This window comes from Xenopus tropicalis, chromosome 1 (genome assembly GCF_000004195.4).
Source record: "Xenopus tropicalis strain Nigerian chromosome 1, UCB_Xtro_10.0, whole genome shotgun sequence".
NCBI classification, from domain to species: domain Eukaryota; kingdom Metazoa; phylum Chordata; class Amphibia; order Anura; family Pipidae; genus Xenopus; species Xenopus tropicalis.
The window spans coordinates 16143325-16155753 of record NC_030677.2 but is presented as its reverse complement, the minus strand read 5'-3'; the positions used below and the strand labels follow the sequence as shown (position 1 = coordinate 16155753).

General features: G+C 45.4%; 3 protein-coding genes across 4 annotated transcripts; all 3 read right to left on the bottom strand.

The window, feature by feature from the left end:
* Positions 1-278: 278 nt before the first annotated feature.
* Positions 279-5397, bottom strand: nat8.4 (N-acetyltransferase 8 gene 4). Of its 2 annotated transcripts, none has more exons than XM_031898519.1 (2): positions 5221-5397; positions 279-1736 (listed from the first exon to the last, which is right to left on the bottom strand). In XM_031898519.1, the coding sequence occupies exon 2, from the start codon at positions 1706-1708 to the stop codon at positions 1049-1051; it is 660 nt and encodes a 219-aa protein (XP_031754379.1). In that variant the 5' UTR covers positions 1709-1736; positions 5221-5397; the 3' UTR covers positions 279-1048. The 2 variants fall into 2 exon arrangements, with proteins under 2 accessions (XP_031754379.1, NP_001008441.1); NM_001008441.1 differs by lacking the exon at positions 5221-5397 and adding an exon at positions 2620-2665 and having other exon boundaries at positions 283-1736.
* Positions 5252-6221, bottom strand: nat8.3 (probable N-acetyltransferase CML6 gene 3). Its single transcript, XM_031895276.1, has one exon. It carries the CDS (start codon positions 6082-6084, stop codon positions 5413-5415), a length of 672 nt encoding a protein of 223 aa, XP_031751136.1. The 5' UTR covers positions 6085-6221; the 3' UTR covers positions 5252-5412.
* Positions 6222-7977: 1756 nt separating this feature from the next.
* nat8.2 (N-acetyltransferase 8 gene 2) lies at positions 7978-11677 on the bottom strand. Its single transcript, XM_004911315.4, has 2 exons — positions 10485-11677; positions 7978-9581 (listed from the first exon to the last, which is right to left on the bottom strand). The coding sequence occupies exon 2, from the start codon at positions 9573-9575 to the stop codon at positions 8904-8906; it is 672 nt and encodes a 223-aa protein (XP_004911372.2). The 5' UTR covers positions 9576-9581; positions 10485-11677; the 3' UTR covers positions 7978-8903.
* Between the last annotated feature and the right edge of the window lie 752 nt (positions 11678-12429).

The window sequence follows — 12429 nt, the reverse complement described above, 5'->3', positions numbered from 1 at the left end:
CTATATTCCAGTCTCTTATTCAAACCACTGCTTGGTTGCTAGGGTAAAAAAGACCCTAGCTACCAGATAGCTGCTGAAATGCAAGACTGGAGGTCTGTTGAACAAACAATAAATAACTGAAAATTTTCTTTTTACCCCCCCTGTACCTGTGCAAATGCAAGGTACAGGGGGGGTAAAAAATATTGGATTTTGTGCATCCCTATTACTCCCAAAATATTGGATTTTGTGCATCCCTATTACTAATGGTCCCCAAATGAAAAAATAACTCATAGCAACAATGAGTTTAATAATAGACTGTTTAATAGCAAGACACAGGAAGCAATGTCACATGGAATATCACAAGTAGACGTATTGTGAAACGTTAAGACCAAAATCCAAAGAACAAATGATTTCCAGCTTTGCCTGAAGGTCTTTTTTGCACTTTGTATACATTCCAGCCGACATCACGTGGGCAGAGACAACACCGGCCGATACTAAATTGGTTCCTGCTTATTTTTCTTTTAACTTTTATATTAAAAGTAAAACATCTCAGGGGGCTTATGGTGGAACCCCTTCCATGAAGACTTTCCAAAATGCATTTAGTTATAACCTGATAATAATCTGTAATTATCTGAACTGATTCATCTTTTCCAGTCTTTAGGGTAGAGTCCAGCATTGGGTTGGATACCAGAAAGACCCCGATTCCCTAAACATACAGGTGGTCTGCAGGTTCCCTGCATGGGTATGTGGGCCAATTGTAATTGCATTCCCCCCATCTTCAAAGTCATTTTTCCCCCTGACCTGGTTGGTTCCCCTCAGGAGCGATGCAACTTCCACCCACCAATGATGTCTCTTCCGGTTTGTCCCCAGTTTGGGTTAAATGCTTAGGTAGTCCGGCTAAGGTTGTGTATCGGGGACAGGGCACTTATTAGTGGGTCAGGTTGTGCGTTAGTGGGTCCTGGTTGGGCACAGGTCTGCCCAACTGGACCCTTGCAGGACTCTACTTTATGATTTCTCCCCATTTTGGATCAGCTGATTGTGTACCATACATTATAAACCACTGGATTTGCTATGATTTGATGTTGTATCTGTAATAAGCAACCGTAAAAGATGTATATTGATGAACAAGTGATGGGAGGATCTCAACACGGGATTTCTTGAAGCCAACTCTTTCATACAAGTTTGTTGCAGCACGTTGTATATTGGCTGTTTCCAGACACACAGCGTTGAAGCCCCGCTGCCGGGCAAAATCAATGACCGTCTGGCACAATTTTGTGCCAATTCGCAGCTGGCGATAGTCCCGGGCAACAGATATACGTTGCAGCAACAGCTCATCATCTGCATCTGTAGATGGTTGGGCTCCCACTGTGCCCACAACCTTCCCGTCTATCTCTGCCACCCAGAAACAGGCATTTTCACTCATCATGTAGGACTTCTCAATATCAAGCATATCCTTGCGCAGAAACCGGCTTGCAAGCCCATGGAATTCAGAGTACAAGCCATACCAACCAGCAGCCAACAGGGCGACAAGGCTGGTAAGGGCCAGAACGTAGGAACCGGTGCCCATGAATACACTGGTAAATGCCACAAAGGTAATAAAATAAAATCGAGGCGTCGTCAGTGTGTACATACAGGCTGCTGGGAGATGCTCTTTGGTTCCTTCGGCAAACAAGAAGCGGGCAGTCTCATAGTCACTGGTTTTGTATTTCCTTATGGAAACATTGGCCATGATGCTCCGGCTAAGTAATGGCCTCCTCCTATAATAATGAGAAATAACATGTTAATAACTGACTGGGAAGCCCTGATGGTTATTCACTTCTCACTTTCTCTCCAAAATCAGAGCAGAAACCAGGCTGGAAATAAATGCTTGTTATCCCTGGTACCTGGTTATGGGAGGTGCAGCTATCAATTGTAATTACAGAGCATGTAGCCAACAAGTCAGTGGGCTGTGGCCCCCTCCGACCCAAGTCCACTCCCTCTATTTATTGCAGGACTGGCACATCTCCCCCCATCATGGCCACAAAAAGGAAGTGTGGTACACGGTGGGGGGGAGGGAGTTTGGCATCGTGACTGGGGGGGCCCTAGGAGGCAGTCCCGGTGGGTCCAACACACCACAGTCTGACCCCGGGGGCTACTGATATATTTCTACTTTAAAGCGGGGGAATTGTTTCTAAGACAAAACATTTAAGTAGATAAGAGCTGTGACCTTTCTCTAACAAGTGTCTATAGATCTATAGACGACTTCTTTTGGGATATATGTGATTTAATCATCTGTGTGGCCTCACCTATATAGATGGCACATCCCTGCTCTTGACAACAGGTAATATCCCCAATACACAATTGTATCACACACACTCTCTCTCAGTAGTTAGGGTTAGCTTCTTCTAATTCAACAAGCAGCCAAAGGGTTAAATTAAAGTCAAACACTCGCAGTCAACTAGTTAATTAGCCTATACACAGACACCAAGCTTTCACACTGGCTATGTGAGTTATTTTAGTGCAAAACAACAAAGCTTATTCAATTTCATATTTAATAGGACAGTGCATATAAAAAAGTTGTTACAAAGGGAAGACAAACACATACAAAACAGTAAATAAAATAAAAGGGAATAAAACACAGAGAAACCCTATGTACGTTACCAGTAATTGCTTTGTGTCCCCCTGAGGCAGGAGTGGGAGACCCGGGCACATATCCCAACAGAACTGGGAGCTCAGGTATGAACTGTACTTACTGGGTCTGTTGCCCTTTTATCCCCTACTGGGGGGAGTGGCCAGGAACTTGTCCCTTATGGCCCCCTGTAGAGGGCTGCAAGTTTGAGGCCAGTTTCTGTCAGGGAATATTGGGCAATTGAAACTAATTGTCCCAGTTCCTTGCCCAAATAGTCCGGCTCCGAATTGTCCTACAGGTATATGCCAGTAAGTCACACCACAGCCTCCTGCTGGAATATGTAATAAATGTTGCCAGGGTTAACCCTTGTAATGCCAGAGATATAGCCAGAGATATACTACTTTGGTATGACAGACCTATTCCTAGCAACTTTGCACTTTGTTTTCATTTATCTTTTATAGTTTTTTTTAATTATTTGCCTTCTGCCCCTTTCCAGCTTTCAAATGGGGGTCACTGACCCTGGCAGCCAAAAACTATCGCTCTCTAAGGCTACAGATATTTTATTATTGTTACTTTTTATTACTTATCTTTCTATGCAGGCCCTCTACTATTCATATTCCCATCACTCGCTTTAACCACTGCCTGGTTGCTAGGGTAAATAAGACCCTAGCAACCAGATAGCTGCTGAAATAAAAAATGAATAGCTGCTGGACAAAAAGCTAAACTGGAAAACCATAAAAAAATAAAAAAAATGAAGACCAATTGCAAATTGTCTCAGAATATCAATGTCTACATCATAATAAAAGCTAATTTAATGGTGAACTACCAGTATAAGTACATTAGGACATTGGTTACAGCTGGGTCTCTCCATGGGTTGATGGGACTGGATTTAGGTTCCATGCTTCTTTTAGGGCTGTACTTAGTTACTGTGTGGGAAGTGTAGTTACGCTGCACTGCTTTGGTGGGTGGGCCAGGGAGAGACACTATGGGCAGGTTTCTTTGGGTTTTATTTGCGGTTTTATCATAAATCAATAAACCAGAGCTTTCATAGGAATGTATTTGAGATTTTTTCCTGTTCCCGTTACCCAAAGCGTTAATGATCTGGTTCCATGCACAGACCTTTCCCCAGATACAAACATATATATATTGTGGGGATTTGCTGAAGAGGGCAGTGGCAGGGTTAATTATTACCTGGTGATTTTACCCCCTGGATTTTTTTGCATGTTGTGGATGACACATGATATTTTTTGCATTGCTGGTCACCCACAACTGCCGCTGGGCCCCTTGGGCCACTGGCCTTTACTCGGTGTGTTACCTTTATTCAGCAGTATGTTCTCACAGGTTTGATTCTTATACATTTAACAGTTTCTCCCGTTTCTGTAGGAGGACATTCATTCTTACACATGTATGTTGCACTGTTGTTGCCACCCGTTGCCACTGGATCTCTCACCATAGTTACGCCCGGGTCAGTTTGGGCAGCTGCATAGTCATGTGGTCAAAGGGATTAATACGAGCGGTTCCATCATGACTTTATTCTGTTAAATTGCAATTGTGTCTTGTAGATTGTAAGCTCTTTTGGGCAGGGCTCTCTTCACCACTTGTATCAGTTATTAATTGAGAGGTGGCCCACACAGAGTTACTAAGTAGAGGTGGCCAACCCGTACTAACTAGAGTTGGCCAACACAGACTTACTAACTAGAGGTGGCCAACACAGAGTTACTAAATAGAGGTGGCCAACACAGACTTACTAACTACAGGTGGCCCACACAGAGTTATTAAGTAGAGGTGGCCAACCCGTACTAACTAGAGTTGGCCAACACAGACTTACTACCTAGAGGTGGCCAACTCAGACTTACTAACTAGAGGTGGCCAACACAGAGTTACTAAGTAGAGATGGCCAACACAGACTTACTAACTACAGGTGGCCAGCACAGAGTTACTACCTACAGGTGGCCAACCCGTACTAACTAGAGGTGGCCAACACAGACTTACTATCTAGAGGTGGCCAACACAGACTTACTAACTAGAGGTGGCCAACCCGTACTAACTAGAGGTGGCCAACACAGACTTACTACCTAGAGGTGGCCAACACAGACTTACTAACTACAGGTGGCCAACACAGAGTTACTAACTACAGGTGGCCAACACAGAGTTACTAAGTAGAGGTGACACGGTTGCAGCTATTTGTTGCCCCTGGGATATTAATGCCTTAGGAACGGTTCTCACCTCCGCTCTTGGCAGAAGTGGTTCTTTGTTCTTCTGACTTTGCTTCCCCTACCACAAGAAGCCCCTTTCATGAGAAGTAGCCCAGTACAAACCATCCTTTATACCCGACTCTAATGCCCCCCCTGGGGAGAGGGTGAAGGATTAAGCACCCAGTCATTTCCAGCCAGGCCCCCTGCCTTGTGTATAAGCTACAACTACTGGCCCAGTCCTGTGGCACCGTGTGATAACTCAGATATTCTCTTACAATGGGGAGTTAATAAGGGCCTGTTAGAGTCTGAAGTTTTATAAGAGCCACTACTCGTGGATTAATAATGAGATATTTAAAAGTAACATGTCAGTACATGAGCGGTGGGACAGCCTTAGGGGAATTGTCATTGCAAAGCAGCCACTGTCAGTCACATATTTACCTTATGGGAAATCTGAAGAACAAGGCTGGAAAATGTTTGACCCATCAAAATATAATTATGAAGGTGAAACAATTTACAATTATGGCTCTGAGTATTTTTCTGATCCATAACATAGAGGGTTACTGTATAACTAGTCTGTATAAGCAAAGTCCAGCAGTTGAACCAGAAGATCCTGCTGCCCTCATTGGACAGTCACTGACCCCCCCTTTTGATGTTGTACTGGTAGTGTAATAGCTTGATTCCAGAAAGTCTTGTCGACCAATTAGGGGGAGAACTTGAGTGCGTCCGGATGAACCCAGTCTTCTCGTACAGGTTCCAGCCCCCAACCTGACCTGTGGAGGTGGTAAGTACGACACCATCACACCCCCTCTTACAGGCAAAGTCAATACTAGTCCTACATAGATCTTTAGCGATCCCCATACCCCGGTGGCTTTTGGCCACTGACATTCTCTTCAGTTCCACGTATTTCTCTCCTCCAGGATGAAGGAAGGGGAGAGCGGCCACCATGCCAACAACTTCCCCTGCTGACTCTGCCACCCAGAAGCAGTGCCCGTCCATTTCTATGTAATGTTTCCGGATATCTCTCATATCAGTAACAAGGGCGTTGGTAACATAAAAACAAAAGAAATCTCGACAACACCACCAGAGGAAGGCCAGGGCACAGAGCACAATGCAGGTTGGAAGCAAGATGGAGCCGGTGGCAGCAAGAGAGAGCAGAAACCCAACTGCCAGCAAAAGTTGGGTGCTTGGGAACCCCAGTAGTTGCTTGAAGGCCACTGGAGCGTTTTCCATGACCCCAGAGACATAAAGGTCTATGACGGACTCATAATCTGAGTCCTTGTAAATCCGGATTATGTGACCCATTGTTATCCCATATACGGCTTTGGGGTGTCTCAGGAATATTGGGGTCACAAGCTGAAGATAAAAACACAACTTTTTTGTTCTTTAGACGTTACGTTGGCATTCCAGCTGGCACCTTTCTAGGTTTAGTTCATCAGGTCTGTGTTACAGGGCTGCAGATTCATGCAGCAGATCCCAGGGGGGTTATTATATAACCAGGTCTTAATAATTAAGCCAGTAGGTTCAATTACCTAAACAATGACACCAGGTTCGACTCAGGTCACCGAGTAGCACAAGCTCCAGGTTTTTTTGTAGGACGAGGTTATTATATAACTTGTCTGGATCCTGCTCAAACCCCGAGTCACATCTTTCCAAGCAAAATTTGCAAAATGCTTAAATCAGGACTTTTTCTCTGGCTTCCGATGCTGCCAATTCCCTGCTCCTGTATCGGAATATAAATATATGTAACCCCTGTTTGGCTGTATTAGTCAATATGTCCAGCTAGGATAGAGCACGGGGTACATGTGACGGGGTACATGTGGAAGGTGCTATATGGAGGGTGTTGTATAACTATAACTCCCACTGCCGTGTGTTTGTGTAAAGTGCAGGAATTAAACAGGTGGTGCCAGGAGCTCTTGCTGATGAACTAAATAACAGGTTTATTGAAGCACAAAACATAAAGATACAGGGTTCAGCAGATATAATCACAGACCATGAGGATGTATAGCAAGGCAGATGGTACAGATAATATAGCAGACCAGTTAGGCACCACTGTGGAAGGACTAGGGAAAGTAGTTCTTTACCCTTAGGATATTACCCTTATTGGACCGGATCCCAAATGACCGATGATGGTTCAGGGATTTACAGTGACCTGCAACGTGTATCTAAACCATTGTCCCTACAATAAGGCAACAGTGCCTGTAAAGGAGAACTAATCCTCTATCCTCCTGGATGGAGCCAGAAACTGCTCTTCCTAAACAAGCTGTCTATCTCACTATGACAAAAGCTATTCTGCCTAGCTATTCCCTCATTCACGGGGTCCCTGACTTCTCCGAGGGTGCTGGTCTCCCTTGGGGCCTAAACTTCTGGGCCGGTGTGGATCCCAGGCTTCAAGGAGCATCCACACAGAACAAATGCTGCAGGCCAAGAAGGCAGAACCAACCCTTTCCTAACACTAAATTAAAGTGTGGTAGGGTGTGGTCTAGCCTTGGGCCGATAACAAGGTAAATACCAAATATGATACATGGGTCTTTGCCCAGTAACAGGAAAAGGACAAGTGTAGGGCTTAAAGCCATAGGGCACATTAACCCTATGGGTCCCTACATATATGAGATGATGGCTTGGGAGCACAAATATAACAAAGTCAGTTCCTGCCCTCTGAGGTTTGATCCCATATTAACGAAGATGGATTTGGGGGTTGGAGGAAGAAAAATGGTTTGCACCGGTTCTAAGCAGAACTCTGGGCATGCAGATCATTACGGCATAAAGTTGTATCTGATTGGCTTGCCCAAGCAGTGAAGGGGATAGGCGAGCAGGTGAGGAATGGGGGGCAAGGAGAAGGGAAGCAAAATGAAATGCATACAAAGTTAGAAATAATAAGAAAAGCTAAATAGAATGAAAAATATGAGGCAGATAATGAATAGAGAAAAGCAAAGGACAGCAGGGAAGAGAGAAAATAATATAAAGGCTGAAAAGGGACAGAAGAAGGGGTGAAAGGAAGAGCATAAAATTGCTTTGTTTATGTTGTGCTATTACACTATATACTATATATAAGATGCTTGAGGTGCAATTACCCACTGTCTCTCACTGTATATAATGGGCTTGGGGTGCCAGTACCCATGGCCTCTCACTATATATATAATGGGCTTGGGGTGCCAGTACCCATGGCCTCTCACTATATATATATAATGGGCTTGGGGTGCCAGTACCAATGGCCTCTCACTATATATATATAATGGGCTTGGGGTACCAGTACCCATGGCCTCTCACTATATATATAATGGGCTTGGGGTGCCAGTACCCATGGCCTCTCACTATATAGAATATGCTTGGGGTGCCAGTACCCGTTGCTTCTCACTGTATATAATGGGCTTGGGGTGCCAGTACCCCTGGCCTCTCACTGTATTTAATGTGCTTGGGGTACATGTTCCCCCTGGCTTGCACTGTATATAATGTGCTTGGGGTGCCAGTACCCACTGTCTTTCACTGTATATAATGTACTTGGGATGCCAATACCCACTGCCTCTCATTGTATATAATGTACTTGGGGGTGCCAGAACGCACTGTCTCTTACTGTATATAGTGTGCTTGGGTGCCTGTACTCAGAGCCTCCCACTGTGTAGAATGTGCTTGCTGTTACTGCACCCCATGCCATTGACTAAATAATGTGCTGAAGATGAAATTACTAATTGTTCCCACTTTGTCTGTTTGTAGTGGAGATGCCATCCTGTTAGCAGTAGCCCATTAGGAACTATTATGAAGCTCACTCCTAGTAGTAAATCCAGCCTCCACACTGGTACTTACCACAATAAAGAGATCTCATTCTTTCTTCTTTGTTCTTCTGGGCAGCTCTCTCCCCCAGGTTACGAATGCTAAGGAGAATGAGTTTTGCCACTCTGATCTCTAATGGGTTTATGCATTGACCTAAAGAAAGCTATTGCTTCATATAAGGCCAGGTCCAAAAGCTGTCCCTTTACTTGGCCATGGGAAAGAGAGCAGCCCAGAAACAGGAAGTAGAAAGAATCAGAGTTGTAAGTAAACATGCTGCAGAGCGGATTGTAGGGTTGTCTGACAGATAAGTGAATAACAAAACACAGAGCTTTATTGTAGGGGAGGGTAGAACATCATCTGGCTGTGGGGATGTTGTATTGGTAGAACAAGATCCAGAAGTCGAGGAACTTTGCTGGGGGCATTGGAGCATAAAAGGACTTTCTCACGCGGAAGCCAATTCTCTCGTACAGGCGCTGTGCATCTGTCTGGGCCCTCGAGGTTTCCAGGACAACCGCTTTGCAACCTCGCGCCTGGGCAAAGTCTATCACAGTCCTGCACAAGGCTTTGGCCACCCCTTTGCCCCTGTGGCTCTTGGCCACCGACATCCGCTTGAGTTCCATGTGACTCTCTCCGCCGGGGCGGTGCGATGGGGTAGCTGCCACTATGCCAACAACTGCCCCATAGGATTCTGCCACCCAAAAGCAGTAACCGTCCCGCTTCAGGTAATATTTCTTGATGTCCAACAGGTCATCCTGCAGACAGTGTTGGACATAGGTAGTGAACATGTACCTGTTGAGTAACCAGAGGATAAGTAATGCCAAGGTAATGGCCAAGGAGGAGACAAAGAGGGACCCGATAACAATGAATGGAGCCAGGAATGTGAGAAACAAAAAGAGCCAAATATGGGGGATGCCGAGGGTGTGCCTGAACGCCTTATTGGTGTGCTCCGTAATCCCCCGGGCAAACATCTCCCTGGTCACCCCATAGTCTGAGTCCTTGTACAGTCGGATGGAGACACCGGACATGGTACCCTGCGGGAGAGAAGGCATTTTATTTGCACAGACACCTTCACTGGGCGGCATAGCGATTCCACTAATTACAATCACTAAAGTAACATGAAAAATTGTCATTTTTAAAAATTTCACTATCATTTGTTGTTTAGAGAAATGAAAGCACCAGATTGTTGCCAGTCCTGGTCAGGTGTTGCCACTCACATGTCTGTGGCTACAGGTTGCTGTGTCTGTCTTGGAACCAGGGGACTTGTTGAACTTTGCCTGACAGTTTCAAATGAGATGGCATTTAGCCATTAACTCCGTGCCCCCGGCGAGAGCACTAAATAGAGCGTGACCACAGGAATGTGTGAAAAAGCCTGTTTTGCCTGCATTACTGCCCAAGGGTGAATTTACCTAGTTTTGATAAATGAGCCCCCAAACTGTTCTCTTTGTTCAAGGAGTTGTGGTCAAGTTCTAGAACCTGGAGTGCTCTGGGAGGAACAGGCAGGCTGCCCTGTGCCAAGGTATTAGGTGGTAGGGAAAATGTTAGGAAAAGCTCTTTCAGCACATAGGGCAGGGGGGCTACATGTCTGTGTAAGGAACTCCCAGAGGGGATGGGGGGGGGGGGGGGTAATGGCTACCAGAGAAACCAGGAGGCTGAGCAACCCCCCGAAGATGTGTCATGAGTAAATGGGTGAACCCAACATTTGTGAAGGTAGCACCCAGGGGGCAGGATTTAATTTTATGATTTCTGTACTGAAATGGGCACCCCCCCCCCACCCCCGTGCATTAATAAACTGCTTTAATGCGAAGAAAGTGTCTGTTGTGGGTCCCACAAGCTTTCAATATTTATATATCCATTATACATTTCTCCTTATTTTACACAGCCTGGCCTTGAGGGGTGAGGGGAGCACATTACAAGCTGCACAATGAAGCACTCACCTGTTTGTGTTCCCTTGCAGATCCACCTGTTCTCTGTTGCACCGTGGAACCGACAGCTCAGTGACTAGTTACTTGCCCTTTGGAACAGGTTGACCTCCCATTTATGTAGGTTAGGCTGCTATATAATAAATTATTTACACTAAATTGGGGTCAATAGGCAGAAATCCTCCTACTTGCTCTTTATGGCACCAAAGGGAGGCAAATATAATCATTTAGGTAACAAAAGTCCTTTACGCAAACACTTAAGCTCCTCCCACAGTAACTGGTTCTTCCTATAAGAAAAGGCTTCTGCTGATTCACACTTGACAGCAGGAATTCCATATGGGATTAAGGTTTATCCATACATATTCCTGCAGTAGGGCAAGGGTTTGGGAGTAATTGTTCAGATATCCACCTGGTGGCAGTGTGTAACCATGAAAACATACTGTGGCTACTGGATAGCAACCAAGGTATTTATCAATCCAACAGCATGGCTTGGACGCTGTATCCTAAAGGGCAACAAACCCCTCCATTTGTAACTGTTAGCCCCCTGCACAGTGGCACCTGTACCCTTCCCAGCGCTGCTACCGCCTTTGGCCAAGGCTGGTAACACATGGGGTTAATTCTCAGCCTGCGGAAAACACAGACGAAGAATCAGTCCCCACCCTGGCAGAAAAAGCAGTCATATCTGAGCCAGTGTGAACAGATTCATGGCACCTATAAACCATATAAATACATGCAATGGGATTCAGTGCTGTGAATGAGTCTGGGAGATTGAGGCTGCTACATATCATAAAGGAATACAGGGCAGGCTTTTGCCAGAGAGGAGGGGGGGGGTCAAAACTCTCAAAGTTGCCCTCCATTCACTTCAGTGGCAGATGCGCCTGCTATTTAGGTAACTGTATTTTGGAACGCTGATTGGAGAGACATAGAAATCAAAATTCAAGCCATTATATAATGCCAATATCTATCTATATTTTCTGGGCTTTGCCCCACTGTCCCTGATGCTGCTCAGGATGAGAATAGGATTCCCACTAGTGAGTAACAGCATAGGAGTTCCCTTCATTTTTCTCTGTATCATTAATGAGCCACCAATGGAACCGAACTGCTTTGTCACAGTTTCTTGACTTGCATTCCTCCCCAGTCATCAACTGCCAATTGCTTTTCAGTCCAATAGTTAAATGTAATATTCCTTGAGGGAACATTAAAGGAATACTGTCATGGGAAAACATGTTTTTTTTTTTTCAATAGAAATAGAGCTTCTCCAGCAGAATCCTGCACTGTAATCTGTTTTTCCAATGGGGCTAGCCATATTCTTCATTTCCCAGGGTGCCACAGTCATGTGAACTGTGATCTGATAAACTTCAGTCACACTTTACTGTTGGAGTGATATCCCCCCCCCCCCCCCCCCAGCAGCCGATCAGCAGAACAATGGGAAGGGAGCAAGATAGCAGCTCCCAGTAGGTATCAGAATAGCACTCAATAGTAAGAAACCCAAGTCCGGCTTGGGACTCCTCCAGTTACATGGGAGTAGGAGAAATAATAGGTTAGCTGAAAGCAGTTCTAATGTGTAGCGCTGGCTCCTTCTGAAAGCTCAGACTCAGGCACACTTTACTGCTGTGCTGCAAGTTAGAGTGAAATCCCCCCCCTCCCTCCCAGCAGCCGATCAGCAGAACAATGGGAAGGGAGCAAGATAGCAGCTCCCAGTAGGTATCAGAATAGCATTCAATAGTAAGAAATCCAAGTCCGGCTTGGGACTCCTCCAGTTACATGAGAGTAGGAGAAACAATAGGTTAGCTGAAAGCAGTTCTAATGTGTAGCGCTGGCTGAAAGCTCAGACTCAGGCACACTTTACTGCTGCGCTGCAAGTTGGAGTGATATCCCCCTCCCCCCCAGCAGCCGATCAGCAGAACAATGGGAAGGGAGCAAGATAGCAGCTCCCAGTAGGTATCAGAATAGCACTCAA

Bases quoted from the DNA above. Each gene is read 5' to 3' on its own strand.
- nat8.4 (XM_031898519.1), bottom strand. From the start codon at position 1,708: ATGGCCAATGTTTCCATAAGGAAATACAAAACCAGTGACTATGAGACT.
- nat8.3 (XM_031895276.1), bottom strand. From the start codon at position 6,084: ATGGGTCACATAATCCGGATTTACAAGGACTCAGATTATGAGTCCGTC.
- nat8.2 (XM_004911315.4), bottom strand. From the start codon at position 9,575: ATGTCCGGTGTCTCCATCCGACTGTACAAGGACTCAGACTATGGGGTG.